Source organism: Pezoporus flaviventris, unplaced genomic scaffold, assembly GCF_033815535.1.
Source record: "Pezoporus flaviventris isolate CSIRO_AGI_PZ_B2104156 unplaced genomic scaffold, CSIRO_AGI_Pfla_v1 ptg000093l, whole genome shotgun sequence".
In the NCBI taxonomy this organism is placed as follows: domain Eukaryota; kingdom Metazoa; phylum Chordata; class Aves; order Psittaciformes; family Psittacidae; genus Pezoporus; species Pezoporus flaviventris.
The window spans coordinates 4121885-4148066 of record NW_026892641.1 but is presented as its reverse complement, the minus strand read 5'-3'; the positions used below and the strand labels follow the sequence as shown (position 1 = coordinate 4148066).

The 26182-nt window shown below is 51.2% G+C and overlaps 2 protein-coding genes across 2 annotated transcripts in view; one reads left to right on the top strand and one right to left on the bottom strand.

The window, feature by feature from the left end:
* B3GAT1 (beta-1,3-glucuronyltransferase 1) overlaps positions 1-26182 on the top strand; it is a 177308-nt gene that overhangs the window by 116744 nt on the left and 34382 nt on the right. The gene's annotated exons all lie outside the window — the stretch shown is intronic.
* On the bottom strand, positions 161-26182 carry JAM3 (junctional adhesion molecule 3). The gene is made up of 9 exons (XM_061476186.1): positions 26084-26182; positions 6813-6878; positions 5907-6020; positions 5173-5325; positions 4804-5006; positions 4433-4532; positions 4023-4152; positions 3230-3284; positions 161-2651 (listed from the first exon to the last, which is right to left on the bottom strand). Exons 1-9 carry the CDS (start codon positions 26115-26117, stop codon positions 2616-2618), a joined length of 891 nt encoding a protein of 296 aa, XP_061332170.1. The 5' UTR covers positions 26118-26182; the 3' UTR covers positions 161-2615.

The following is a 26182-nucleotide window of genomic DNA, read 5'->3' as shown; positions in this document are numbered from 1 at the left end:
AGGGATAGACAAATGCCCAAGTAACCTTCAGCCCAATACAAGTAAAGGAATGCTCAGCCAGAAGAGACTTTCACTGACCTTTGCTGCATTGAAAACAGAAGCCTCCACTAATCTGGCTGTTTAAAAACCAAACCCACCCCAAGCAACCCCACAAGACTGCTTTGTACCTTGGTATTTATGGAAAACCTTCTTGGCAAAGTTAAACAGAATACATTAGTACAAACCTGAATATTATTCACAAAGATGATACAATGAACTCCATCAGAGCTGGATGAGGGGGATCATCTCCCCTTCTCTCGTTAGAGATGCCACTGTCACATTTTAGAACTGAAACAGAAGCTTGCTGGCTTTTTGCATGAAGGCTGCCTTTGGTTCATGGTGAGACTATGTAGATTGTGCTCCCATAGTGCCCAGAGCTCCCCTCATTCAACCCTTTTCTTCCTCTCCCTTATTACAGGTATCCTGTAATAAAGATACCTGTAGAAGCAGCACAGAAAAGGAGTAGTGGATGGACAGAAAGTGCAAAGGAATGTTATGCTCACTAGTGGCATACAGGTTAGAGGCAGCCAGTGACCCACGTGTGGCTTGCTTGAAGAGCATGTCTTAAGAAGGTAATCATGATGTAGTTCAATATAGCAGTGGTAATGTCTGAATTACACAGAGAACACCAGGTTCTTGCTGCCTCATTCTTATTTTCCCTTTCCTTAGCAAAAGGAGAAGTGATGCCACTTAGCTTAGGCAAAACAAATGCAGCAATGGCATATCCAGCGAGGCCCCAAGGAACCAAAGCAGGTTAATGCAGAACACTAGAAAATAACACTGACAGTCCAAATCGTCAAGTATCCAAAATACTGTATCCAGGAAAAGTTAAGACAACTCAATTCATATTGGAAATACAAGAACACTACATTATGCTACATTAAAAAAACTCCTAAACCACAGCATAGTTCTAGTGTTGCTTCCGCATCTTGCAGCCTTATATTACCCAATGCTGTTCAATACTATCAGCACGTTTCCAATGAGTCTCTTTAAGCCAAGAGAACATGTGTTTTCTTTTACCACCTACAGAGAAGTTGCAAATGCCACTACAAAAGTGCTTTTGTATTGAGCTTTTGCTTTCCCAGCTCCAGGAACAGTTGCCCTGGCTCTGCAGCTTGAACCTGGAAAGCTGCTGTAGCTGTCACACTGGGTTAGTGCTTTAGGGAACTTGCAGAGGGGTAGCAAACGTTGAAGTCACTCTTGTCACCTCGGTGGGACTGAATCCAAAAGCCATCCCTGGCTGTTTCTTGCAACACCAAACCCGAAGTGTTGGTCACTGGCAAGAAAACTATGGTTTATGTATAAAAAAGTTGACAGCTCCTGCCATAAATGTACAAAAACTATCCCTGAGTGACTCTGTTCTGTGTCTGTAAGACCTCTTGTGACAAGGAAATTGCTGAAGCTAGCTGGAGAGGAAGGAGATGCTGTTCCACCTGCAGCTCTTTAGCACACTCTGCAGTAATACTGACATGCTCTGACAGTGCCCGACTGGAGCAACTTTTGAGCTCCTCTCTGTAGCTTGAACAGTAAAAAAATAGCCCCATTCCTGACCCGCTGCTGGCATCACCTATTTATACTGGCAATAGAAACATTACCTTTTCTGAAGTAACCAAAATAGATCTTTCTTTGCCCAAAATTGAGGCTGTGGGATTTTTACAAAAGGAAGGGAGAAGGTAAAAAAAGCTTGAAGATATCTCCGCCTTTCCTGGCCTCCTTCCCCCATGGAAATATTTGGCTTTAATTGTCCTGAAAGGGATGTCTCAGCACACTCTGCCTCCACTCTAAGCCTCTTTCCAGCACCAGGAGATGCAAGAGGCAAGCCTGCTTTGTGCAGATTAGACTGAGGGGTTACCTGCGTGCAGTGAGCTCTCTATAAAGCAGCGAACAGAAGCAATCCTCCTGGCCTGATGCTGCCTGCTCTCTCCTGTTAGACAGAGGAACAAGAAGGTAAGTTTACAAGAGGGCTGAGAGCGTTAGCTGTGTATCAGTACCTGTCGCTGCAGGCTGGTCACATCCCTGTTCTGCACCAAAGTCGGAGCCAAAAGCACAAGACAATCACACACATGTAAAAGTCACCATGCAGGCCTGGGCAACCAGCTGCTGAGAGGAAGATCCTCCCCCCTGAAGTCCATCTATTGCCGGTGCTGGTGTATCAGCACCTTTTTTTGTCTCCTAGTAACACCTACTAGTAATGTCTACTACACGTTTACCTAACGCTGTCCCTCTGGTGGGTTTGCACATTGTGGCTGTGTCCCTGCAGCACAAAGAGAAGGCAATTCCACAAACTTCCACAGCCCGCAGTCTCTTGGGAAGCATTAGAAGGCTCCCTCAGTCCAAGGACAGGTTTAGGTGATCCTGCTGGTATCTCCGGAGGCAGGGGAGATGCGAGTTGGGCAGTGAGGAGTTACTTTAAACTTTGGCAAAGAAAAAACAAGATACAGATAGGTAGCTATCGAGTTCTGGTGTGTTCCAAACTCTTCCAAGCGCACTTAATTCATCCTTTGCTCTTGTTTCGGGTTCCTGGAGGAGGTATTTGCACACTTGCTTTTGCTGGTTTGTGAGACTCTCGTGGCATCTTAGATGACGAATGAAGACTTGTGCCTGAAGTCACCCTGCAACAAAACAGTGCTGGATGGAGGGAGGATCTAGCACCTGCAACGTGCCCATGAAAGGTAGATCCAATCTGTGTCAGTACCAGGATCCTGTCCCCCTTCAGGCAGGTAAGAAGAAGACACCAGTCACTGACCAAGGGCTCCTTCTGCTGTCCTCCTCCCAAGAGACTTTCTCATTCCCTCCTCAGCATCTCTGCTACAGGGAGAGGCTTTTTCTGCTCTTAATCTTAGCGATCTATCCAAATCCCAGAATGGAAATTCTCTTGTAACAGTATTGTGGCCTGCCCACTTAATCCAATGAAACTCATCCTAAGGGGGTCAAGCCATGAGATAACGGAGGGAGAGCAGAGCTGCATTTGATAGCTGTTGGCATCAAGCCACTCAAGGCAACTTAAACTGTTCATCAGTTCTAAGGAAATGACTCAGCCTTCACCCTTCTGTCTCCTCTCTGTTCTGCATCCTTGGTTCTGAGTGGTGCTCATGTCTAAGAAAGCCTCTAGGTCCTAAAAAAGCCAGTAGTTCTCTGCCCACCCCCTTCCTCTCCTAAACAGAGATGTTAAATGCAAATCATTTGTTACCTCATCATCTGTCCGGATATAGTTAACGCCATCAGGCTTTGCTGGAGTCTTGTAGCTGAAATAAAGGGAAAGATCTCATTTCTGGGACAAGAAGACTGCAGGGTTTTGGAGGGGAGGACAAAAATCAGGACAGGACTCGTGCTGCAAAGCAGCATTTAACATGAAACGGTGAGAAGCTTGGGTTTCCATATATTATCTCTTCTACGGGTTCAGTAAGGACATCAAGGCTTGTTTCTGATGCTAATGCTGTTGGTTTGAACATTTTAATGTGCATTCTAAGAGTTAGTTTTGAATCCCAAATTGAGCTTCTCACCACGAGTGAGATTTCCTGTTGAGAGCCTCCTCTTCTGCATACATTTCCTATGCATGTCCTGATGCTTTTAACTAATGGTGCAGTGAGCTCTGTTCATGCCATTGTAGCCCTCATTATGCCAACAGCACGTAACCCCTTGGCCAAACCCCTGCAGGCTTTTAATTGTGCTGGTCCCCCCTTCCTGAGCAAAGGCTGAGGATATCAGAGCACAGCATCCACTCCTCTGCCTGCTCTTAGCAGCAAGCACAGGAGGAGCCAAACCAAATGCTCCTTTAGGCAAATAAACCTTCAGCATGGTGTAGGGCTGACAGTGGGGGATTGGATGCTTTAAGAACTGCTTGGCCTCTACTCTTTGGGAGGAAGCAAGGAAGAAATATGTCTGAGTCAGGCATCAAAACACCCTTTAACCACCAGTTTCTGGCACCTTCAGACTCCTTCATGCAGGCTGTGAGACAGGGACTTGTCTAAGGACACTCTTACCTTTCCCCGCTCTCTTTGCTGTTTGCAAAGTAACCCCTTCTATAGGCACAGCAGATACCAAGGGTGATGAGCACCAAAACTGCGAGGACCACCAGGACCCCACCGATGATCCCTCCAATGTTGAGGTCATCTGGCAAAGAGAAGCCATCGATTCACATTTAGATTTACATACACTAAAATGACATCTCTCAAGTACTGTAAGTAATGCATAGGGAACTGATTCCAAGACTAAAAGGGTCATGGATCTGAATAGTGTTTTGATGTTTCCCTGGATTTTTACTTAGCTTTTCCTGTGTTTGGAGCTATGAGAAAGCAGGAAAGACACTTGAGGATGTCCCCCTTCTTTCCCTATGGTGATGGCAGCTTATTTATGGGGATCTATTAAGCAGCATTGATATAGAGCCACTCACAGACTTCCATCTCCTGCTCCTCACACTTGGCAAAGCCGGCATCATTGGTTGCTATGCAGGAGTAACGGCCCGTGTCCCCTTTGTGCACAGCATGGAAAACCTGGCGAGGAGAAAAGGGAGGGGAGGAGGATGTGAGAAACAGAAGGCACTGTGAGGGCATAAGCATGGATAAGCTTCACTCCCAGGCATCTCAGTGAGCTGTGAGACATCTTCTCCTTCAGCACCAGGATCTTCCAGCATTAATCTTCCCCTTCCCAACTCACCCGCCTCCTACACAACCTTCTTCATGTTAGACCTCCCTTGACAGCTATGCATTGGCCTCGTACTCCCCCAAGCAGCCCATGCCTTGCTGCTGTGTGCCAGGGCATTACCAGAGTGCCTGTGCTGGGGTTCAGGGTGTAGGAGGAGTTGTGGGATTTGGCATTGGATCTGGAGTCTGGTGATAGAGGTTCGCTGTTGCGGTACCAGCTGTACGTGGACTTGGGGTAGCCTTCGCTCTCGTGGCAGTGAAGAGAGGCTGTCTTGCCAACAGGGACAGCTTTAGGCACAGTGCATCGAGGAGTCATAGGCTTCACTGTGGGAAAGACACAAACCATAGGAATGCTGCTTTCTAAAGTGCTACAAAGCCATTAAAACCTGCCCTTATTCCTAGCTGCTTTTAACCCAAACGCAGAGGGTTTGGACTCTGGAGAGACCCAGAGCCCTTTCTGTTAGGCAGGCATCTGGATTTATAGCGGTACCTTGGACCGTGAGCTGGATGTTGATCTCATCGATGGTTTTGGTATCAGCAGGCGCTGCCACTTCGCAGCGGTACGTGGCAGTGTCCATCCGGGTGGTGTTTTTGATCACCAGCGATGTCCTGCTCAGGATCTCTGCACGAGTCACAAAGTCCCCTGAGGCACAGGAAAGGGACAGAGACGTTTCAGGGCAGTCACACAGACCGGTTTCAGGGTCTGAATTAAGTGGCTCAACTTGGAGCCTGGAGAGCCACCTAAAAGGAACCTAATGCTTGGAGTTAAGAGCTTTCACCAGTGAGCACAAAGGGAACCGATGCTACTAAGTAAGAGGATGAACTCTAGAAGGCACCACTTCAATCTCCAATCATGGCAAAACTGAACTTCCAAGACCCTTAAGGTCTCGTCTCCTTTGGAAGGTTCATTTGGATGTGGCTGTGGTCCCATCTAAAGCACTGGAGTGTTTCCAGATGGAGTCAAGCCCTTTTGGCGGTGCTGGGTTTGAGTTTCACCATCAAGCCAAAGAGTCTGCTTCGAAGCAGAAGATGCCATATGGGAAGGTGATAAAAGACAAGTATGTCATATGGGAAGACAGAAAGGGTCAGTGTCTGGTCCTGAAAGCTCAGACACCCAGTGACCACCAGTCATTTATGGCCAGAGCTCCTGCCTTTACAGGCTTGTGCTCAGCTCTGTTGTTTCTGAGGCTGCTTTGGAGGCTTCAGGACAACAAATCTCCCTACCCTGCATTTTATTGTCGAAGAATACATAAGAGGTTTCCCCATCCCGGATCTTCTTCCACTCGATTCTGGGATCTGGTGTTATGGTGGATTTGATGATGCAGGAGAGCTCAACACCTACCAGGAGAACGAAAGGACACAGAGATTAATAGGAACCAGATGTATTTTTCTCTGCTTTAAGCAGCCTCGCAGAGTGTTTTATTAGGAGATGCTGCCCACGAAGCAATGCCTTTCATCTGCCTCACAAACAGAAACACTGCTGGCTTCCAGGAGCTATTGGGGAAGATGGATCTTGGCCAGCAAAAATAACAGTTGAACTATGGAGAGAAATGAACACACTGTTCTCTGCGGGCTCTATCTTATGGCAAACAAGCCCTTCTGACAGGGTGAGGCCAGAGCACTGTCCTGCTGCTAATCAGAGCCCACCACATGAGGCAGGGATGCAGAATCTCCCTGGGTGGTGTCTGGGGATGTACTAAGGACCACGATGCCTGGGGATAACTGCAGCAAACCCAGTCCCTTTGAAGCAGGCACTGTCACCTCTATCTCCTCTACAGGAGAGGGCACTGCAGCAGGTTGAGGGGTGCTTTACCCACTATCCCATTGCACATCTATAGGGGGGCCAAGCTACCACATACTTCCCGACCTGCTTTCCAGTGTATTAATTGCAAGGCAACTGCCATTCCTCCTTTTGGGATCCAGTTCAAAAAAGCTCTTAGGGAGACGCTTTGCCAGCGGCTTGACTTCAATAAACCATTTCCATCAAGAGCTTGGCTAAACAGGGAGCTCCAGACATCTTCTTCAGCACTTCTGTGACTCTCAGGCTCCCTAAGCCCCCAGAAAACCAGATACCACAAGCCAGAAGCAAGCTCTTTCCCCCCAGTTCTTTGCACTGCAGCCAGGACTCACTCTGGAATTCCTGCACCACGGGCTTGGTGTTGCTGGATGTCAGCTCCACAGCCAAGAGCCTGTAGCCTGGAAAAGCAAACAGAAGGTAAGGAGCAATAGCACAGCTCATAAGTCACCCAGCTGGAAACTTGCTGGTGTAAATAGAGGGAAAGGGAACTGGAGTTAAAGGGAATACATCATCAGGTGTTTCAGGTATTGAGTAAACCAGGGAAGGACTGGGATTCAGGAGGAAACTGGGTGTTGTGGTGGTTGCAAAGCCCATCAGCCCATGGTATTCTCAGAAGAGGCTGATCAAAGGAGGACGATACAGGAGGAGGATGCACACTACAACAGGGGAATGCCAGGGCCCCACATGCAACTCTGCTGTTCAGACCTCATTGGAAGCTACCTCTTGAAGAAGGGAACTGTGCCACAAGGCACTGACACGTCCCCTCTGTTGAGCCTCTCATCCTCTCAGGTGCTCTCTCTGGGGTTGGGATCCTCGCTTGCTCCCTTGAGATCACACACAGATCCCACGGATCCCAGCAACACCCCCATCACCAGAGGACACAGAACAACCTTGGATCATGTTCTCAACAACACCATAGGGCACGTCACACAAAGCATTTGGTTGCTTCTGCTGTGAGATTCCTGCTTCTGGGACCAAGAGAGTTGTGCTTGAGCTCAGTGTGGAGATCCTGGCTGGCACAGGTGACTCTGCTAATGCATTTAGCTTGGTCTTCCCAAAAGGGGGAAGCTGGAGGTGCTGCTTTCCTTCTTGGCCATGGAGCTGCACCACAAAGACCTCTCCAAGACCTGAAGCAGGAGATGACTATGGAGCTGCACGGCACCTGAAGAGCCACAGAAGGCGGCTTGCACAGCATCCGCCTGGTCTCTGCTATCCTGTATGTGTTCCTTTTGGAAAAGCCAAAGATGGGGAGGGAAAAGGTTCCTTAAAGGAAACCTGTGGATTTTGTTACATGTTTTTGCTCACACAAGATCTGTTTCGAGTATATGAGAGTCCTACAATATAAGTGCGGTTAAGGTGGGGACAGTCATACCCCAGTGTTGTTGCTCTGAAGGAGTTACAAGTAGAAGTATTCACTCCAACAGTGAGACTCCATCAGGCTCCAGCCCTTCATTCCTCAGGAATTGCTCACAGCTGGCGTTTTCCCACCCACTAAACACAAGAGATTTAGGCCTATCCCTGAGGGATGACAACAGATTTCAGACAGAAGCCGAGCCCTTGGGGTTCTGACACTATTACATGTATTGACTGCAGGCAGAGATCAATGTGGCTCCTCAAATCACTGCTGAGACAGAGTTATTCTTGTGTGCGTGGCAGAGAGGAGCAAGGAGCGTGCCCTAAATCACAGGAGAGGAGCTGAGCACCTTCCTGCCTCTTCTTAGCATTCCTTTGGGGGTTCCTTGTCCCCCAGTTTCCCTAGGGCTGAAGGAATCTGCACCAAGGCAGTGCTTCCCAGCTGCTCAAGGAGCCAGAGCATCTGTGCTCTTCCCATTTCCCTGGTGTTGGCACACTTATGGTTTGCTTGTTTTAAATCCTCATTAGTGGCCAATGGCACCTTTTAAACTGAGTATTCCAAAGACGTTCCTTTAGGCCTCTTTGAGCCCAGTGCAAATAAGCAGCAAAGGATTTGTGTTATGGCAGTCTCACTTCAAAGGCCTCAGCAGCCAGGATGTGGGGAACAGCCGGGCACAGGCACGCATTCCTTTCGGGAGCAGGAGGCATGCCACAACAGACACACCTCCAGCTCTGTATGCGCTGCAGCTCCGAATCCTTACCAGCTCTGTATGTGCTGCAGCTCTGAATCCTTACCAGCTCTGTATGTGCTACAGGCTCGGGCACACATATGGCTGAATCCTAAATGCCATCAGCTCTCCGAAATGGAATCCAGGACAAGGCAGTGAAGTCTATAGCATATTCCTACAGCACTTCTTTCAGCTTCTGCTTGTTGCTGTGACTCATGGCATCTGAATCACTTCAAAATGCTACTCAAACTATAGCATCAGGAGAAAGCTTTACAGACAACTACACTGCTAAATCTCCTCCTTCTGCACTGGGTTTAAAGCCTGACCTTCCATCTCCTTCCATCCCGACCTCCTCTCTGTTTAAAGCAGAGCGCAACCCAGCGATGTACTGTAGGTGTTAACCATGCGTTAGCACACTTACGCCTGCCAGCCTGGAGATGCCCCCCTGCAGCAGCCACCCTCGATGCTGTGAGCTGCAGGGGAAGCGGTGGTGACAAGGACAGTGTAAAAGGGACGATGAGAGCAGCAGGCAGGAGACAAGCACTGCTGCTCAGGGCAGCCCAGCCGACCCCAGTGCTGCCCCTGCCTTGCAAGTGATGCGTGCATGCGGTGGGGAGGAAGCAAAGTGTTCAATGGGAGACGCCTCCAGAGGGAAAGCAGAGGAAGCTGCACGGTGCTGGGCTGGGGAAGGCAAGGAAGGGGAGGGCAGGTTTCTGCCATCAGCTTGTTTGGAGGAAATCACCATAAACCATCAGGTTTAGAAGCATCTGGCCTCGAAATGCCTCCTTTTGTGTCTCAGCTCTTCAGGCTCTTTACCCTCCCTCCTCTTTCTCCCCAGCACATCTCTGTGATTCCATGCTTGTGCCGGTGTGGACAAGGTGATGTAGGCAACACAGCAAGCAGGACTGAGATACCAAAAAGTGCCTTCTGGTATGTTTGGGGTAACCAAACCCCCTTGGGGTCTCTTCTGCCCAACCTTCCCTTAGCTGGGGCTTTGGGAATAGCTTACGGGCTTAAACCTGTGCTAGATAAAGACTGGATTTATATAGGATGCCTAAATGTTTTGTAGCACTCAGTCTTCCCATTCAGCCCTTGCCTCCAGCCCAAGGAGCTGCCTTTATGTTTGCTCTGGCATCATAAAGTTGATGATGATGCCATCAATTTCAGGCTTTTAACCCAAAGTTGCAGGTTAAAAACCCCTTCCAAGGAGCAGGCGGGTGGAGTGTGCTGATCAATGACTGGAGCGAGCTGCCTGCCTCTCTCTTATCCCAGTTTTCCATGGCAAGCCAAGCCTGACTCAGGGGTGGGCTGCCCTGCTGGAGAACAATGTAGATGTGCAGGGAGAGATTAGCACACAAAAGCTGAGGAGTGTCTCCGTTCAAATCAAGTAACAGATGGACCTGGTCTGTGTGGGAGCTGATAACGGGTATAAAAAGGCCATCACCAGGCTGTGGCCAGGCAAAAACCCCACTCAGGCATAAATCCCCAGGGCTCTCAGAGCTGCCTATGTAAGGCTTTATTTTTACCAGCCAGCAGGACTGATTTTAGATGCATGGCTTGTACCTCTGAGTTAAATCGGTGCCAGCTCTCTGACAGACACCTACAAACAGAGATGTGCCCGCCTGGGCAGGGAGCATGAAGCATAATTAACCTAGAGGAGGCAAATGCAAGCCTTACAGAGCAGGGTTTGGCATTCCACGTGGTTCTGCCTTTTGCTTTTCTCCTCTTTTAGGTGGCTGATGGCACTCAATCCTTCCTTATGCTGATAATAAAGGAGTATCTGGTGGTGTCAGCAGGACCAGGACCCCCCAGGACAAAGTTGCATGGGAGCCCATGGAGTGTTTTCAGCCATCTGAAGATGTAAGGATGTCACATTTCACTCTTGAGTCACTCTCTTCCTGCGCTAGAGAAGGCAAAGGAGGTGCCTGTCTGCAAGTAAGGTACATGCAGTTCTGGATTGCAATCTTAGCCTGTTTAAATCTCCAGATTTAAATCTCCTGATTTAAACTAGCACCTTAAAGACCTGCCTGTGCGTGCTGCAGATAAGGTCCTGTATTAGCATACGAGCCATGCACAGGCTTTTTTTCATCCTTTTCCTTTCTTTTCCCCTCCCTCTTCTGACAGGAGGATTTACTGTTCTACTCACAGCTTACACAGCCACACTTGAGAGTTGCTATCAAGGAGATATAGAGCCCTCTTAAGACAAGCGCATCCCTGCAAAGCAGCCTCCTTCTGCAGACAAACATTCCTCCTCTCTCCCAAGCAGGAGATTCCATCATAGAATCATGGAACGGTTTGGATTGGAAGGGATCTTAAAGATGATGCAGATCCAATGGGCAGTGACACCTTCCACAAGGGCTTCTGGAGGTAAGGATTGCACAATCCTTGGTTGCCATTGCTCATGGCACTGCAGGCTGTTTAGAGATAAGGTCCCACGTATCTGCACCCTCACAGAGACGAGACAGCTTGTTCCCAAGATGAGATTCACACACCACCCACTTGGCAAATCCTCAGCCCCATGCAAAGAGGGAGGCACCGTGAGCCGTGCTGCAGAGCTGTCTGAACAAGAAGAGTTCAACTTACTCATGGTCTTAGCATGAGTCTGAGCTCTTGGCTGGACACGTTGAGCTTGGACCTCATCCACCAGCAGGTTCTCCTGCTCTGTTCTCCCTAAAGGAGCACAGATGCTGTTCAAGGGATCCTGGGATCATGGCTGGCATCCTGGGAAGAAGGTTGAAGGGCACAGCACACCCAGCCCATCTTATTGGAACAGCTCTTACCTCCCAGAACAGACATGGATCAAGAGGCCAAGAGCCAGCTCCACAGAGGTATCTGAATGCTGTTGACATCAAGGGAGAGATGGGCAGTTAATACATGCGGCTGTGCACGCCTTGCCCAACGTCCCAACCCGTGCATGGTCTGGTCTTAGCTCTCCTCTTTTCCCAAGCTCCTACCCTGGGTTTTGGCTCTTCTCCTGGGAAGGACTGAGCGTACGTGCAGCATGGGAAGGAAGCAACACTTGGGTGGATGACTAATACCTAATCTTGAAAGAGATTAAGATGGAAGCAGCACAGGCTAGAGGGTTCCCAGCATGTCAGATTGCCTCTCTTCCTGCAGGGTATTTTAGGCCATCTTCGGCTCAAAGAAAAGATGGAAAGAGAATTTGCCCCTCAAAATCTGGGAGAGGGAGCAGAAAGGGAACGGGGCACAAAGCTGCTGTTGTGCATTAGATACCACTAACCAGGGGATTAAGCCTTGCCCAGCTTATTCTGCCTGTGAGGTCCAGCCCCTCACACAGACACCTTGCAGTGTTAGGCTGATCTCGAAGCTATGTGGCTCCGAGGGAAGGCCACAGGAGAGCCTCTCGTTGCCTCTGCACTAAGGCTTTTTGGCAAAAGCCATTAGAGAAATAAGGCAAGAAGGAAGCACTGAGCTCACTTGACTGGGAATGTACCAGCACGGTTGTGTCGTACCGAGTGCTGCTCCTGCCATTCTCATCAACAAATGGACAGCACAATTACAGCTTCAATCTGGGCTGGTTCCCAGCCAGTCCACACCATGACCATGAATTCATTCACACAAAATGGGATGTGAGGGGAGCTCATCTCATCCCTTCCTCTGCATGGAACACGACCAGCTGGGTCCCTCAGGTTCCCATCTGCAGTGTTGCTTTGTGGTGGCTTTCATCGTCACAACCCTTCAGGTCCAGTGTCCCCTCCACCTCAGTAAGGATGTGCAGTTCCAGCTCACTGGAGGGAGCACTGAGGACCAGGAAATCTAAGGAAGAGTAAGGAACACAGCATCTCAACCCGCAGTGGCTATACCCTTCTGTGATCTGCTGGCTGGATCGAAGTGCCTTGCAACAGCAAAGGCTGGGAGCAAAACTGGTGAGCACTGAAGACAGTGGGAATATTTGCATAGGGCAGACTTGAAACCAACCCTTCCTCCCTATTCCCACTTGCCTTCTTGCATTGTTTCCCTAGCCAGCCCCAAGAGTTGCCACGCAGGCACATCCTACGTTATTTCTCACTTCAGCAAGTCCCTTTACTCCCCAAAGTGGCAGATGCTGGTACCAAATTAGTGCCAAGTGGGAGGGAACCAGCAGATAACTGTGATAAGGAGCCAGGGGCAATGGTCTTCTTCCTGTCCTCTCCCTTCCTCCCAGCAGGGCTCTGGTTGCAGCGGACCCGATAATGGAAGTCTCCTTCAATTCAGTAGCATGGCAGGGATCTGCAGCCTGGATAAAGGGGACAGAGTGAACTCTAAAGGGGAAAGTAAGGGGAAAGGGGGCAAGTTCCTTTATTTTAGTCTTGTGTGGGAATGTGACTCAGGGATTGCTGAGGAGCTCATAAGCCCAAGTGACATTTTCCAGGCTGAGTGCCAGGTGAGGCACAGCCTGGATCCCAGCAGGTATTTGACTTCAGGAGGAGCTGGGGATGCTCTGGACCTGCCTGACCCTGCCTCTGGAGCAGGACACATCTATCAAAAGCCGCCTGAAATGCAAAGACAGGAAATAAGAGGATATGCTATCAGCACCAGGCTCTGCCATGCACTTTGGTGTCTGGCTCTGTCCCAGCCATCAATACAGAGACTCGCAGGGTTTTAGCCTATAATCCTCTATTTCTCTGTCTGTGACTCTAATCTCTTGATCCTCTGTCCTCCCCCAGCTTGACCAACAAAACACAGACCTGAAGTTCCGCTTATCAGAGAGCAAGCGTGTCATCTTCCTGTGGAAAACGGAGTTGGGAAGACAGCGGGAGCCATCAGAGCCAAGAGAAGGGAACAGGAGAGGGCGTGAGCAAGCACACAGAGGACTCCTTTATGACAAGGCTGAAAACAGCTCTCGCTTTGAGGACGTGATTTCCAGCTTTACAGTGTCTTTTTTGTGCGTATAATTCCAGTCTCGGGTAGAAACCAGTTGTCTGTCTCCTGTGCAGCACAAAGCGTGCACAAATGAGCGCTGCAAGAGCCTGATGGCAGGCACCAAGGGAACATCCACATCTGCCTATGAGCGTGCGATCAGGAGCCTGTGAAGCCGCTGCCGTCATTCCAGGCAGGAGAGGTGGGGCTGTCTTCCATAAGGCAGCCTGGAAGCGTTGGAGCGGCTGTGTCGGAACAAAGGATGCAGATCCAAAGGGGAAGAGGCATTCTGCCTGCAGACATGTGAGCTGGGGCAATGCTATTCTAGGGGCAGCCCTGACTCACACGGCCAGATTTGAAAGGACTTCCCTTGTTAACATCAGCCTGAGCACAGGCTGCATGGGGAGATGTGCTGCACGCTTCAGGAGGGATTGTATCCTTGGGAAGAACAGCAGGGAATTAAAGGGAGCCCAAATGAGCTCCCAGACAGAGAAGATGGGAAGCTTGACAAAGGGCACAATTAGGAAGATGCTGCAGAAAAGGGAAAAGGGAGGAAAGTAATGCCCTGTCAGAGCAAAGAGCGAGGAGCAAAGCCATTCTGGCTACTGCCAACCTGGGGCTCCTGGCCAAGGCAAGCTTAGCAGAGCAGAAATGAGCCTTTGGCATGGAGGGGTTAAAAGATGGCTTGCGCTGGGGAAGCTGAGTTCCCCACGTCTCTGGGAACTAACTTCTCCCAACCCCTGACTTGTTTTTCTCCTTCAGCATCATCTGCTGCTATTTTTAGCAGAGAATTCTCTCAGCTGAATGCTCCCAGTTGAGTTTCAGGCAGAGGCCCTTTTCCCACAGCCACAGCCCCGCAGCACGCACTGGTCCCCAGCTCAGCTTAGCTCTGGTTTGTCCCCTGCTGCCTTTGGGGGTTAGGTGTCCCTCCAAAGCCAAGGGGGACAATCCCCCCATCAGCATGCTGCAGGCATAGGAAATGCACTCACGGCCCCTAAAAGCCAGGCTGCGATCTGGGCTGCAATCTCAGAAGCAGCTAAAGAAGAGGGAGGACTGGACTTGGTTTAAGTGCTTGCAGGAGTATGAATGGCCAAGAAGGTGGGAAGGAGATAGAAAAGTGATTGGGCTGACTTTAATAACAGGATCTGCTTCTCAGCACTCAAATCTCTTTGGATTCATTCCAGTTCCTCCAAGGGAAACCGTGGAAGCCTTTTATTGTTCATAAAAGTTGCAACTAAAATCATACTGGATAAAGCTTAAGGAAATACCTCTCAGAGGACAACCCTGCCTTGGCTGCTGGAAACAAATGAGGTAACTCCCTTCCTCTTCACTGGCTTTCTTGGGGGCTTTACTCCTCCTTAGCCCAAATGGCCCATCAGTCCATCACTCCCTTCCCTTGGCCCCTTGGCTCCAGAGCAAGCTATGTGCAATGAGCAATGTCAGTGAGCATCACAGGGTAGCGACGCTCAGAACCTCCTTTATCTCCACCTTGATTTCACACCTGCCTGCCAGACATGGGATGTAAATCAAAAGGCCAGATCAGGGCACAGGGATGGACAAACAGGAATGAAGCCCTGGCTTGCCTGTGCAGTTAAAGCTGAGTGACCTGCGAGGATCAAGCACTCTGGGGCCTGTGAATGAAGCAGCACCAGTTGGTTGCAGCAGAGCCACAGTCAAGATGGTCCCTCTAACAATGGCCCCTTCTTGGTCAGAGGATCTGTGGCCTGTGTGTCTTGGAGCCGTGTCAGTGCAGCAAACAGCTTTGGAACATATTTGTACTCCCTGCAGCAGTGCAGAAGCCAGCCCAGACACACAAGAGCAAGCTGGGCTCTTTTCTGCTCCTCGCCTCAGTGCCAAGTTTCCAGCTCTGCTTGAAACCTGTGGTCGAGCCCTGCTCTGGCAGGGGTGAAGGGAGAGGACAAGGCAGGGTAAAGAAATCCTCTGCTTCCAGCTCATGTTTGCAGGGATCTGCAGCTGGGTGCGGGAGAGGGGAGCCAGACTGCACCAACACTGCACCTCTGAGGGCCCCAGGAGGGCTAAGCCTGCCTTTGCCCTTCTCCCCAGCTATGCTTTAATGGGGCTGCAGCAGCGTTCACCTGGACACGCCACAGATGTTGCACAAGGGCTTGTCCCAGAGCCAAGAGGAGCCCAGGGTTTCTCTCCCGACCTTCCCATCCGCATCCCAACGCATGGGCACTTAACCTCCGATGCTCCCTTGGAAATGCCAGAGACAGCGTTTCAGGGATGAGCATGTTTCCCCCTCACATCTGCCCCCTGTAACAGATGCTGCCAGAGCATCTCTCTCCTGGCTCTGCTCCCAGCTGAAGGACACAATAGGCATTTGGATGAAGTCTCCACTTCCCCTCCCAGACAGCCTGGGGGACATGGCACATCAGAGCCAAGCTCCGAGCACAGCTTGCCAGCCAGCGACACATCCCTCCCGATCATGGCCTGCCTTTTCCTCCCCTCCCCATGGAGCTGAACCACTGCTACAGTTGTTCCTGGCCATGCAGGGCAAGTCCCAGCAGCATCCAGCCCAGAGCCAGCCCGATCCCTCTCCAGATGCTGCTAGAACTGAGTGACATCCTGGATTCCCACCCCTGCTGCCCAGGGCGCTGGGTAATGGGACCTCTCCTGTACCTCTCTGCCACGGAAGCACACTCTTGGCCTTCCCCTTGGTCATTCCTAATAGCATCTATGTGCAGTTAACTGCTGCAGGCACAGAGAGGAGCAGTTCCACCGTGCAGGAGGTTCGACAAGGGTTCAGCAAGAGCTGGCTGGGATTCTGCTGGAGAGCCATTGTTCTGTGTCTCTGGAAACAGCTCTGCTGCATCCTGGAGCCGTGCAGCCTGTCTGGCACCACTTGTGTGCTTCAGAGGCAGCAACAGAGGGTGAGAAAAACCTGTCTGTGCGCCCTTTACCTTCCGCGGGCTCCCATTGCCACATCAAAGCACTGCCTCAATCAAAGTGGGCAAGCAACAATCCCCAGCTCCAGCCAGAGGCAGACACATCCCATCGTGCTCCATCTTTAGCCCAGGCCCTCCTGACAGCAGGAGGAGAGGCAGGATGCAAAATCTCATTGCAAGCACATCAGGACACGTTTCCTGGCCTCCCATCACTCACATGGGAGCTGTGTCCTTGCTGCTCAGCATCCAGGTACAAGCAAAGTCTCCTCTGCCTGCTCCCAGCACTGTGCAAACCCCCAGCTCCTTTCACAAGCAGCCCTCAGACCACCCTGAGACCAAAGATCACCTTCCTACGGCACCCAAGGGACCGGAGCTCACCCAGAGCAGCTTGCCCAGTGGCTGTAAAGCAGTGGGTCCCTATCAGAGCAGGACAAAGTCACAGGAGCTCAAGGGTGCAGCAGCATCAAGCATGGACCCTCTGCAGCCACCACGTGAGCAACATTGAGCTTATTGTTTTAATAAGGATCCTTTGAAATAGCTTCTGTGTGAGAGGCAGCTGAGAAAATCCAGCCTGGCTTTGTTCTGTCTGGGGCAGAACCAGCCTTTAGTTAGCAAACCGCTGTTAACAGCCCTGTCTCATTAGTCAGTGTTTAGGGACCCAGGCTGCCATTGTTCAGAAGCCTGGCATTGCAGGCAGAGCCTTGGTAATGAGGCCTCCAGGAGATGATTCCTCCTGACAGCCCCACAATGACCTAGAAATCCTACTTAATTCCCTGTCAGGGAGGTGCTGGGGCTGATTGGAGAGGGATGCTGCGGCCTCTGCTTGCACTGCGGGCTCTGATGGGTAGCAAAGCTCCCCCCATAAAGCAGAGGGGAAGCCCCCAGGCTCCTCACTATGGTTCGTAGCCTCATCTGAAATCTGTGTTTAGCACAAAGGTAGAGGCAAGAGCAGGCACCTGGAAACAGCCTGGGCTCCTTTGAAGCCCCCTCAAAGCAGCACCTGGATGTGGTCTTCTCAGTGCAATAGGCATCACCTCCTCTGGATCACGCCCGTGGCAGGGGGCTGGAATCAGATGATATCTTTAAGGCCCCTTCCAACCCAAACCATTCTATGCCTGCCTGCAGACTGTGCCAAAGCCAAGCTCCCTGCCTCAAACAGCTCAACCTTTACTGGTGTTCCCAGGCCTGAAGCAGCTCACCGACAGCATCCAACAGACTGCAGAAGCCGACTGGAGTGGCTCAGGTATGGATGTGGGATGAGCAGCAGCTCTCTGCCCTATTCCCTGGGGGCTGGCACAGGCTCGGGCTGCACACACACTGCTTTCAAGTGGTTTGCTTCCAATAAGCAGCATGTGTGCGTGGTTGGGAACCTCTGGGCTGCATGGCCAGAAGATGAGGTAGGCTGGAATGTGGGCTGGATACAGCTGACCTTGAAGACCATCCCCTATAAAGACCCTTCCAGGCATGTGCTTGGCAGCTGCTTGAGACAGCAGAGCAGGGACTAAGGCAGGAATGCAGGAGCTGAATGCAGTGTCTGTTCAAGAGGGGTCTGAGGGCTGCCTCCCATGTGGGCTGTCGCTGATGCGCTCCCTCACAGACCCCTGCAGAGGAATGCATCCTGTGCGCGGCTGCTCATCCCAAAGCGCAAATGCGGGGAGGGCACGGCTCAGCCCCGCACAGGCTCTGCTGTCGGGAAGGAAACCACCAGCCAAAACAGCGTCTAAAGACGAGGCCCTCCAATGTCAGCACCAGAAGGAGGGCTCTGAAAGGGAGAAGCCAGCTCACTGTGCACTAGCTCTGCTGGCACAGGCAGAGGATGTGCCTCGGAGACATGAGGAAAAGCCATATGCTGAGAAAGCAAGGACCAGCTTTATTGTACCCCTGTGTTCCCAGCAGAGATGTGCTTTAAAGACTGCCTTGCGAAGCAGGAATCGAATCCAAAGGTGCCTCTTCCTCGCTGTCATCCCCTCACCAGTTATCTGCAGCCTGCTGCGTGAGCCAGGAGATGAAAGGATCATAACGCCACTTCTCTTCCCACTTCAGAACACGCTTACAGCTTGCTGTTGAAGAGGAGGACACTGGAGCCTGGGGAAGCAGCTGTAACTACTGCTTCTCAATGAGGGCCCCAGGAAAAGGAAAGCAGGGAGGGAGGAAAAGAGGGAAGCCTTTGTAGCAAAGATGTCCAGAAGATGACAGATGTAAGATGTATGGCATGCGTGTGAGGGTGCGCCAGGAATTGAAAAGCTCTTGGGAAACATTTAAGCAGCCAAATGATGGGATGTTTGTCACCAGAGCACAAGAAACTCCACAAACACGCTCCCCTCAAGCGTGCAGTGTTGCAGCCAACAGCAGGGATCCCCTTACGTGCTGCACGCAACCCAGCTCCAACAGTTGAGGTCAGGTCACCACACACCCTCTCCCATAGAGCCTCCTGCTTCATCTCTGATCTTGACACCCATCTCGCCCCTTTGTAGAGCTACTTGTGACCAGGGTGAACCCAGGTCCAGCTTCCCTTTGTCATTCCATAGCTGAATCAAACCATCAGAGCAGCCAAACAGGATCTGGTCCAAATACTTGCAGGAGGAGGAGGCTCCAGGAGCCTGCAGCACAGCACCAGCAGAACAATCGCTGTTGTTGCTGAGGCGGGCGAGGAGCATGGCTCATCACAAAGCAAGCCCCCAGTCCTCCCATGCGGGAACACACTGGGCTCTGGAGCCCCCTCTGTCCCCTGGCAAAGCCCCAGTGCTCCAGCCCTGGATGGGTGCTCAGCTGTTGGCTCGGAGAACCGAGGTGCAGTTGGCAACTGGATGCACTGGGGCACCTCAGAAGCTGCTGCCAGCCCAAATGCACACTTCAAAGGGCTTATCTCGCCCTGCTGTGTGGGAGAGATGTGGGTGAGGACAGCTGCGTGCTGGCCAGGCCCACTGGAGCATTCCCAGTGGGAGAAGAGAGAACCTGGTACCTGGTTGAGCCTCCTCTCCAGCACACACAGGCAGAGCTCCAGGCAGAGCTCCCTGCTCTGATGGGATGTGGAAAACTGGCCCAAAAGAAGGGGAAACGCCAGCTGTATAAGGATGCTTCCCAACTCCAATAGTTCTGCTTGAGGGAGAATCAGGAGGTGATCACAAGGTGCTCTGCCTTTCATCTCCACATCACCAGTTCAAAGGCAGCTCCATCAGCACTGACCAAGCAGAAGCCAAGTAATAGCTGTTTGTTTGTGCAGAAGGAATGAGATAAGCCATTGCTCCTTGAGAAACCAGCCCAGCCCCATTGAAGTGCTCTATATGCAACCTCAGCAGAGTAACTAAGACCAGAAAGGGAACAAACCAGCTCCTCTGCTGGAGGAGCTACTGGAGCAACAGGGAGATCCATGGTTGAAGCCAACAAACTGGCTTCAAGACCAAGACCAACAGGATCCATGGTTGATCCATAACTTGAAGCCAACTTGTTTCCTGCTGCATGTGTATTCTGTTATCAAAGCACAGACCACTCAGGCCAACAGGGAGCTGTGTATTTATGACTGCCTCCACCTCAGTTGGTGGTATCTGAACCCCTCAACAACAACAACCCACCCTTCCAAGGATGGGGGGCACCAGTGGCCATAGCATCAGGGATGATCCAGAGGTACAAGTCACTGTTGGGGCTCCCCTTGCTAACGTGTTACTGATGCACAGGACCTTGCTTGCAACAGAGCGGGTGTTTGCCAGGCTCTAACACAACCACCCCAAACAACGTGGTGCGTAAAAAGTAGTATTCCTCTTTGGGCTTCTGCAGAGATCAATGCAGAGGGAAAGGAAGGTGAAAGCACAGGTTTAAGTGTGTATTAAGATCCTTTGCTAGGCTAATTGCAGCAAGTGATGAATGGGTCCTTCGGGTGCCTGTCACTGAGTGGGGATGCTAATTGTTAGTGAGATTTCACTTCTTTTCCTTTCTTTTGACAGCCCAAAGCAATGACAGAAACCAAGCCATGAAACAGAGGCTCCCATCACACAGGTAAGAGCAGTAACATCTCTCAAGGCCTTTGCTTTCCAACCGTCCCGTCCTAGATTGTCTCCATGGCTCATCTTGGTCTAAAAGATCAAGCAGAGCCTTGTTGCTGTGCACACACAACCACTGTGTCCATAGCTGTGTAACCAGCTCCACTCAAGTGGGTCTGGGAGAGGTGGGATGTGGCAGGAGCCTTTCCCTTAGGAATACAAAGCAGGAGTGCTGAGCAGAGCACTGCTGGCTGTGTTAAAAGGTGAGACTGGCTCCACAAAACAGCTCTCCCCCACGACATTGCTTGCCAGGCTTATTCCCTGTTACTAATGAAACCCATATTCAGACTTACTGTGGACATGTGGACTATTCTGGGCTCCTTCAGCACCCATTGAAGGACTTCAACCTGTGCCAGCCCCTCACCACCCTCCCTTTCACCCTCCAAAACAGAGTCTAAACCTAAGTGCCCCAGTTTACATCCTCCTGTCAAGTGCTGGCCAGTTACAGAAGTCATTTCCACAAAGTTTATTAAGAAAGCCATGGGTGTTAGAAGCAGCTTAGTAATGGGACCAAATCCCCTTAGACCTCAGTGGATTTCTTTGGCTCAGCAACAAATCTTTTTTTAGGCCACGAAAATACACTTTTAATGGTGTGGTTAAACCCCTTGAAATACTGCTGAGCATCCTCAACTGCCACCTCTTAGCCCTGTGCCAAAGATACAGCAAGTCCCTGGCACAAAGCTCTGCATCGTCACATGAGCCAGCTGTGCCCAAATGAATCCCAAAGAGCCTTCAAAAGGTGCTGATCTCAGGTTTGTGCTGTAATCAGGTACATTGATGGGGGGGGTGTGGGGTGTTAGAGCGTTCTGGCTTTAACTCCCAAATCCCTCGGATTTATGACTTAAAAAAGAAAAGGAAACCTTGAGCATGAGCTGAACACGATTTAATTTCATCTACTGCATCCATTGCTGCGCTGGAACCTTCATTTCCCCTTGTAACCACCTCTGTGCTAAGCCCTTTGCTCCAGCCCATGAGGGGCAGGCACTACACAACCCAATGTTCTGTATTATTTATACTGACAAGTGATTTGGGCATGACAGAACAATTCCCATCATGTTTCTAAGCTCACCTCAAGTACCTGTGGGCTGTCGGGTTACAACTTGTATGCAGCTGGGTTTTAGGTAGGTGATGCCAGCCCAGTGCGGACTGGACTCAAAGAGCACCCAGCAGCCCATGGGAATCCTGTTCTCGGGAGCAGGGGGCATTGCAGAGATGGGTTTTATCCTTTGCCAACTCCCATTTATGATTTTCCCTTCTGCCTTTGCACCTCTTTTCTCTGCCTGGTTTGGGTCACGCACCAAAGCAAATCCCTTCCATACTCAACACAGCAGAGACCCTTCAGGACCGGTGAGGAACAACACCCTCCCTAGACCTTACTTCTTGCCTTCCTAAGGCCTGGCTTAGGATGCTGCTCTAATAGGAACCAGGCACCAGCTCAGTTATGCAGCTGTCCAAGCTGTGTCTTAGACAGCTGAACTCAGCACAGGAGTCACACAAAGCTTACTTATAGCCCAAAACACAGCGAGGCAACCAGAAAGTCAGTGGAAGAGGGGATAACAGAACCTCAGCTGGCCGTTCTTGTGCAGGACACAGCTCCAATATCCACATCCCTCAGTGCCTGTCCCCAGAGGAAGCCTGCTTGACCTCCACTTATCTAAAAGGAGGAGCAGAAGCTTGTTATCCTCGTCCTAATGAAGTCCATGGAGTACTTTGCTGTCCTGTTCCCCACAGATGAACTCTTTTGCTGGTAAGCCTCTAGAACAAGAATGAAACGCTCCAAACAGCACCTCTGACCCCAGGTTAATGCTGTGGGTGTTGTTAGCACTCTGAGGAGTCATAAGCAAACATTGCCCTGAGCTTTCCAGCCAAAAGGAGAGTCCAGTTTTCATGTCCTTGTTTGTTTTACTGAAACTGAAACCTCTGGTTTCCAGCAGGAGCCCAGCAGGTATTTCCCCTGCCCCAAGCACAGCTATTGCCAGAACTGCACCCAAACAGCAATCCAGCCCCTTTGGGTGAATGTGGAACTGTGTCCAGAACATTTATTAGAGCAATTAAAGCCATTAACTGGTTCTTAGGCCATGTCTCAGCAAAGGGATGGGTTTCGTTGCAGGGTACACACCCCCTTCTCCACTACTCAGAACTGATGCTTCGTGGTTGAATTTGGGGTTGATCTCATGTCTCCTAAAAACAGGATACCCCCTGGGGGTGCAGAGGGAAGCAAAACAGCCCTTATCAATTGGGAGAAGATGGTGCAGTTCAGCTTCCAGTTGATGGAGAAGCCAGATTGAGAATGTAATTATCCTAATGAATTTGCTATCACAGATACGTCTCTTTAGCAGATGAACAAAGCAGGCCACCAGCTTGTAGGCAGAGAGCAGAGGCTGGACCTTCTGGAGGGGCACATTAGGAAGGCACAGTGCAGAGAAGGAGTCAGGATCCTCTTGGATCCTAACTCCCTCCCACCACTCCAGGCGTGCTCTGTAAGGAGTTCAGGGCTTGACGGAATTAACTGTGAGGCATTAGCTCTAAATATACAACAGGGAGGCTGGTTCTGCTCCAACACAGCAGGAGCAAGTGCTTTACCCTTTGGAGATGGATAAAGTTAGGGGCAAACTGGCAGGAGACCCAGAAACGAGCTTTTGCCCTGAGTTGTGAGGCTGAATGCAGGAGCTCCTTCCACTCTATTGCCTTGTTGAAGGTGAGGTTTTTGGCACCACACCGTGTGTTCCTGGTGCACATCCTCAGTGTGTGGCCAGACCGCTGCAACTCAGCTGCAGGAGACCCGGAGTTCAACTCGGAGAAGGAAAACAAACAGAACAGTGAAAGAAGCCAAGTTCACCAGCAGAGCAGCAGCTCTTTCTCCTCGCTAAAGAAAACACATCTCACTCTTTAATCTACTTGAGCTCCAGTACCCAAGTCATTCCCCAAAGTATTCCAAGCAAGAGGGAATGCGCTGGTGTCATGTTCTCTGTCAACAGCTGTAAAGGGGATGCGCATCCAACCACCCTTTGGTGGTGATGCCAGATATTTCTTACCCAAATAGGAACACCAAGCCCTTCCTAAGAATTTTTTGGAAGAGGTTCTTAAGCCTGTTGGCTCTCCATGCTGTTTGTGCTGGTTCTATGCTGCCTGTTGGAAAGCAAGCAACAGTGCAAATACTCCTTCCCATCAGAAAATACCAACAGGGCGACTGAACGCTGCCACCGAGTGCTTTTTGGCACTGACAGCTGACTCGGAACAGTTGCTGGTGGCTGGGACAGATGGACTTCAGAGAGGGAAAAAAAGGGAGAAGGAAATGGGAACTGCTCTGGAGAGTCTGAAAAGCATGTCACCAAAACCTCACCACTGAATCGAAGGGAGATTTGGATGTATTGAGCTTGAAATGAGCCAGGGACTTGCTGGATCTCCCCACTGAGGAGTACATCAACCTGTTTGTTTCAACTTGAGAGGCTGGGGAAGGGCTCAACATCCAAACCTTTGTTTCCACAGGGAAGCTTGCATTGGAGCTAGGGCACGACACTGATGTCAGCTGGAAGCCCCACTCTCCATCACTGACGCCAGTCTAATTATGACTGTGGCATGCCCCTGATGAGCAGAGTCTTTACATGCTTTCAGTGCCTGGAGCTGGGTAAGCACTGAATGCTCCATTGGCTCCATGGCAAGGCTTTAAGACTGCGAGCAAGAGTAGGGGGCTGTTCTGCGCAATACCACCCTAGGAGGAGGCAATCCCTGCTCTGCACCTTGTATCGGCTCACCAGCACCTTCTAGCCTAAACCATCCAGGTTAATTTTGCACCTCGGTATCTCAGCATCCCATTAACTTCCTTTTGTGCCTGGTTTGTTCCCAAGTAGTCTGCTGGCACCAAGCACACCCTCATTGTCATGCTCCTATCCCACTGTCCAACACCAACCCTGCAGGCTTCAGTCCGTGTTTCATTTCATGTGCTGCTCACAGCACAACCTTAGTCCATCAGAGTGGGACAAACTTCTTTATTCTCAACCCCACTCTCCTGCACTTAGGAACCCAAATTTGAAGCAGCTGGAAATCACTTCCAGGATGAAGCACTTGGATTTGGCCACAACCCTTTGGATTTAAATGCAGAGCAAACGCTGGTATCACTTGGTTTACTGGCCAGAGAAACGCTGTCAGGCAGAGGTGTGAAATGAGTGGGGTTTGTCTGGCTAAAGCAATGCAGGAGTGTCTGTAGCTCGCTCCAGCTTTGCTATCTTTCAGGCCAGATTCAACGGGACACTCGGCACTGGGTACACTACCTTACAGACTAACTGTATGGAAAAGGTGCCTTAAGTCTGTGCTTTTTCTCCTTCAAAGTGAGCATCCGGATCCAGAGTCAGCACTTGGAACACCCTGTGATGCTCTGGGATCAGGCATCCCCATTCCTCCTGCTGCAACCATTTCTGCCACAAACCTCAGTAAACCAAGTGAACAACAGACCGTGGAGCGCGTGACAACCATCTCCTCGCTGCAGATGAGATGTGAAAGAAGATGTTAGAGTCATCTCCTCACCGCTCCACTCACTCCTTTTTGGTAAAGAGTGCCCACATCTCTCTTCTTTCAGGCTCTCTCAGTTACATGGAGAATTGCTCGATAAGCTCTTTGAGATACTCCAATACACCTGAGTCTGAACTGACCTAAAGCAGTTATTTCTGGGTCGGCATTGCCCTGTGTGTTTCAGTGATCACTTGCTGCTTGTCACCCCAACCCCACTCCATCCATCCCCTTTCCTCCTGCTGTCTGGGCAGAGAAAGGGGGAGGGCAATCCAAGCCCACCGGCTGCTGTCCCCCTCCTCACACACACACCCCCCCCCCTCCACTATTAATAGCCAGACACCAAATGAGCCCAAATTCATTCCTGAGAGGAATTAGCAAATGTTTTTGCAATTAAAACTGCAAACATCCATGCGGGGCCCCCGGAACAATAGGCGCCTGTGCCTGGTCCTGAATAGGCACCAGTGTCCTCCCTGCCTGCCTGCCGAGCCTGCACATTCCTGGCACCCTCATCCCTGGTCCGGCTCCTTGCTGAGCTGGGCTTTGGGGGATGTTTTTACCCCCCGCTCTCCCTCCCTCCTCGCCGCACCGCACTCCCGGCGCCGAGTCCTTGTCCCGTCCCGTCCTGCCCCTACGTCCCGACGGGGTTGGAGCAGCGCATCCATGCCGGGACAAGGCTCGGGGCAGCGCATCCCTCCTTTCCTCCCTCCCGGGATAAGGCTCGGCGAACGGCATCCTTCCCTCCTTCCCTTCCCCGCTCCCGGGACAAGGCTTGGGACAGAGCATCCTTCCTTCCTTCCCTTCCTCTCTCCCGGGACAAGACTTGGGACAGCGCATCCCTTCTTTCCTCTCTTCCTCCCTCCCGGGACAAGACTTGGGACAGCGCATTCCTTCTTTCCTCCCTTCTTCCCTCCCGAGGCAAAGCTTGGGGCAGCGCATCCTCCCTCCCTCCCCGGCCAAGGCTTGGGGCAGCGCATCCCTCCCCTTCTTCCCTCGCGGGACAAGGCTCGGGCAGCGTATCCCTCCCCTTTCCCTTCTTCCCTCCCCGGACAAGGCTTGGGGCAGCGCATCCCTCCCCTTTCCCTTCTTCCCTCCCGGGACAAGGCTCGGGCAGCGCATCCCTCCCCTTTCCCTCCTCATCCGTTCCCCGGGGCGCTGCCGCCGCGGGTCCCCCGGTGCCAGTACCGGGGCAGCTCCGGTGCCCGGGACTCACCGAGCAGAGGCAGGAGCAGGATCCGCAGCGCCATGATGGGATGGGAGGGAAGGAGTGCGGAGCCGTGCAGAGCCTGCGCACTGCCCCGCCGGCGGCCGC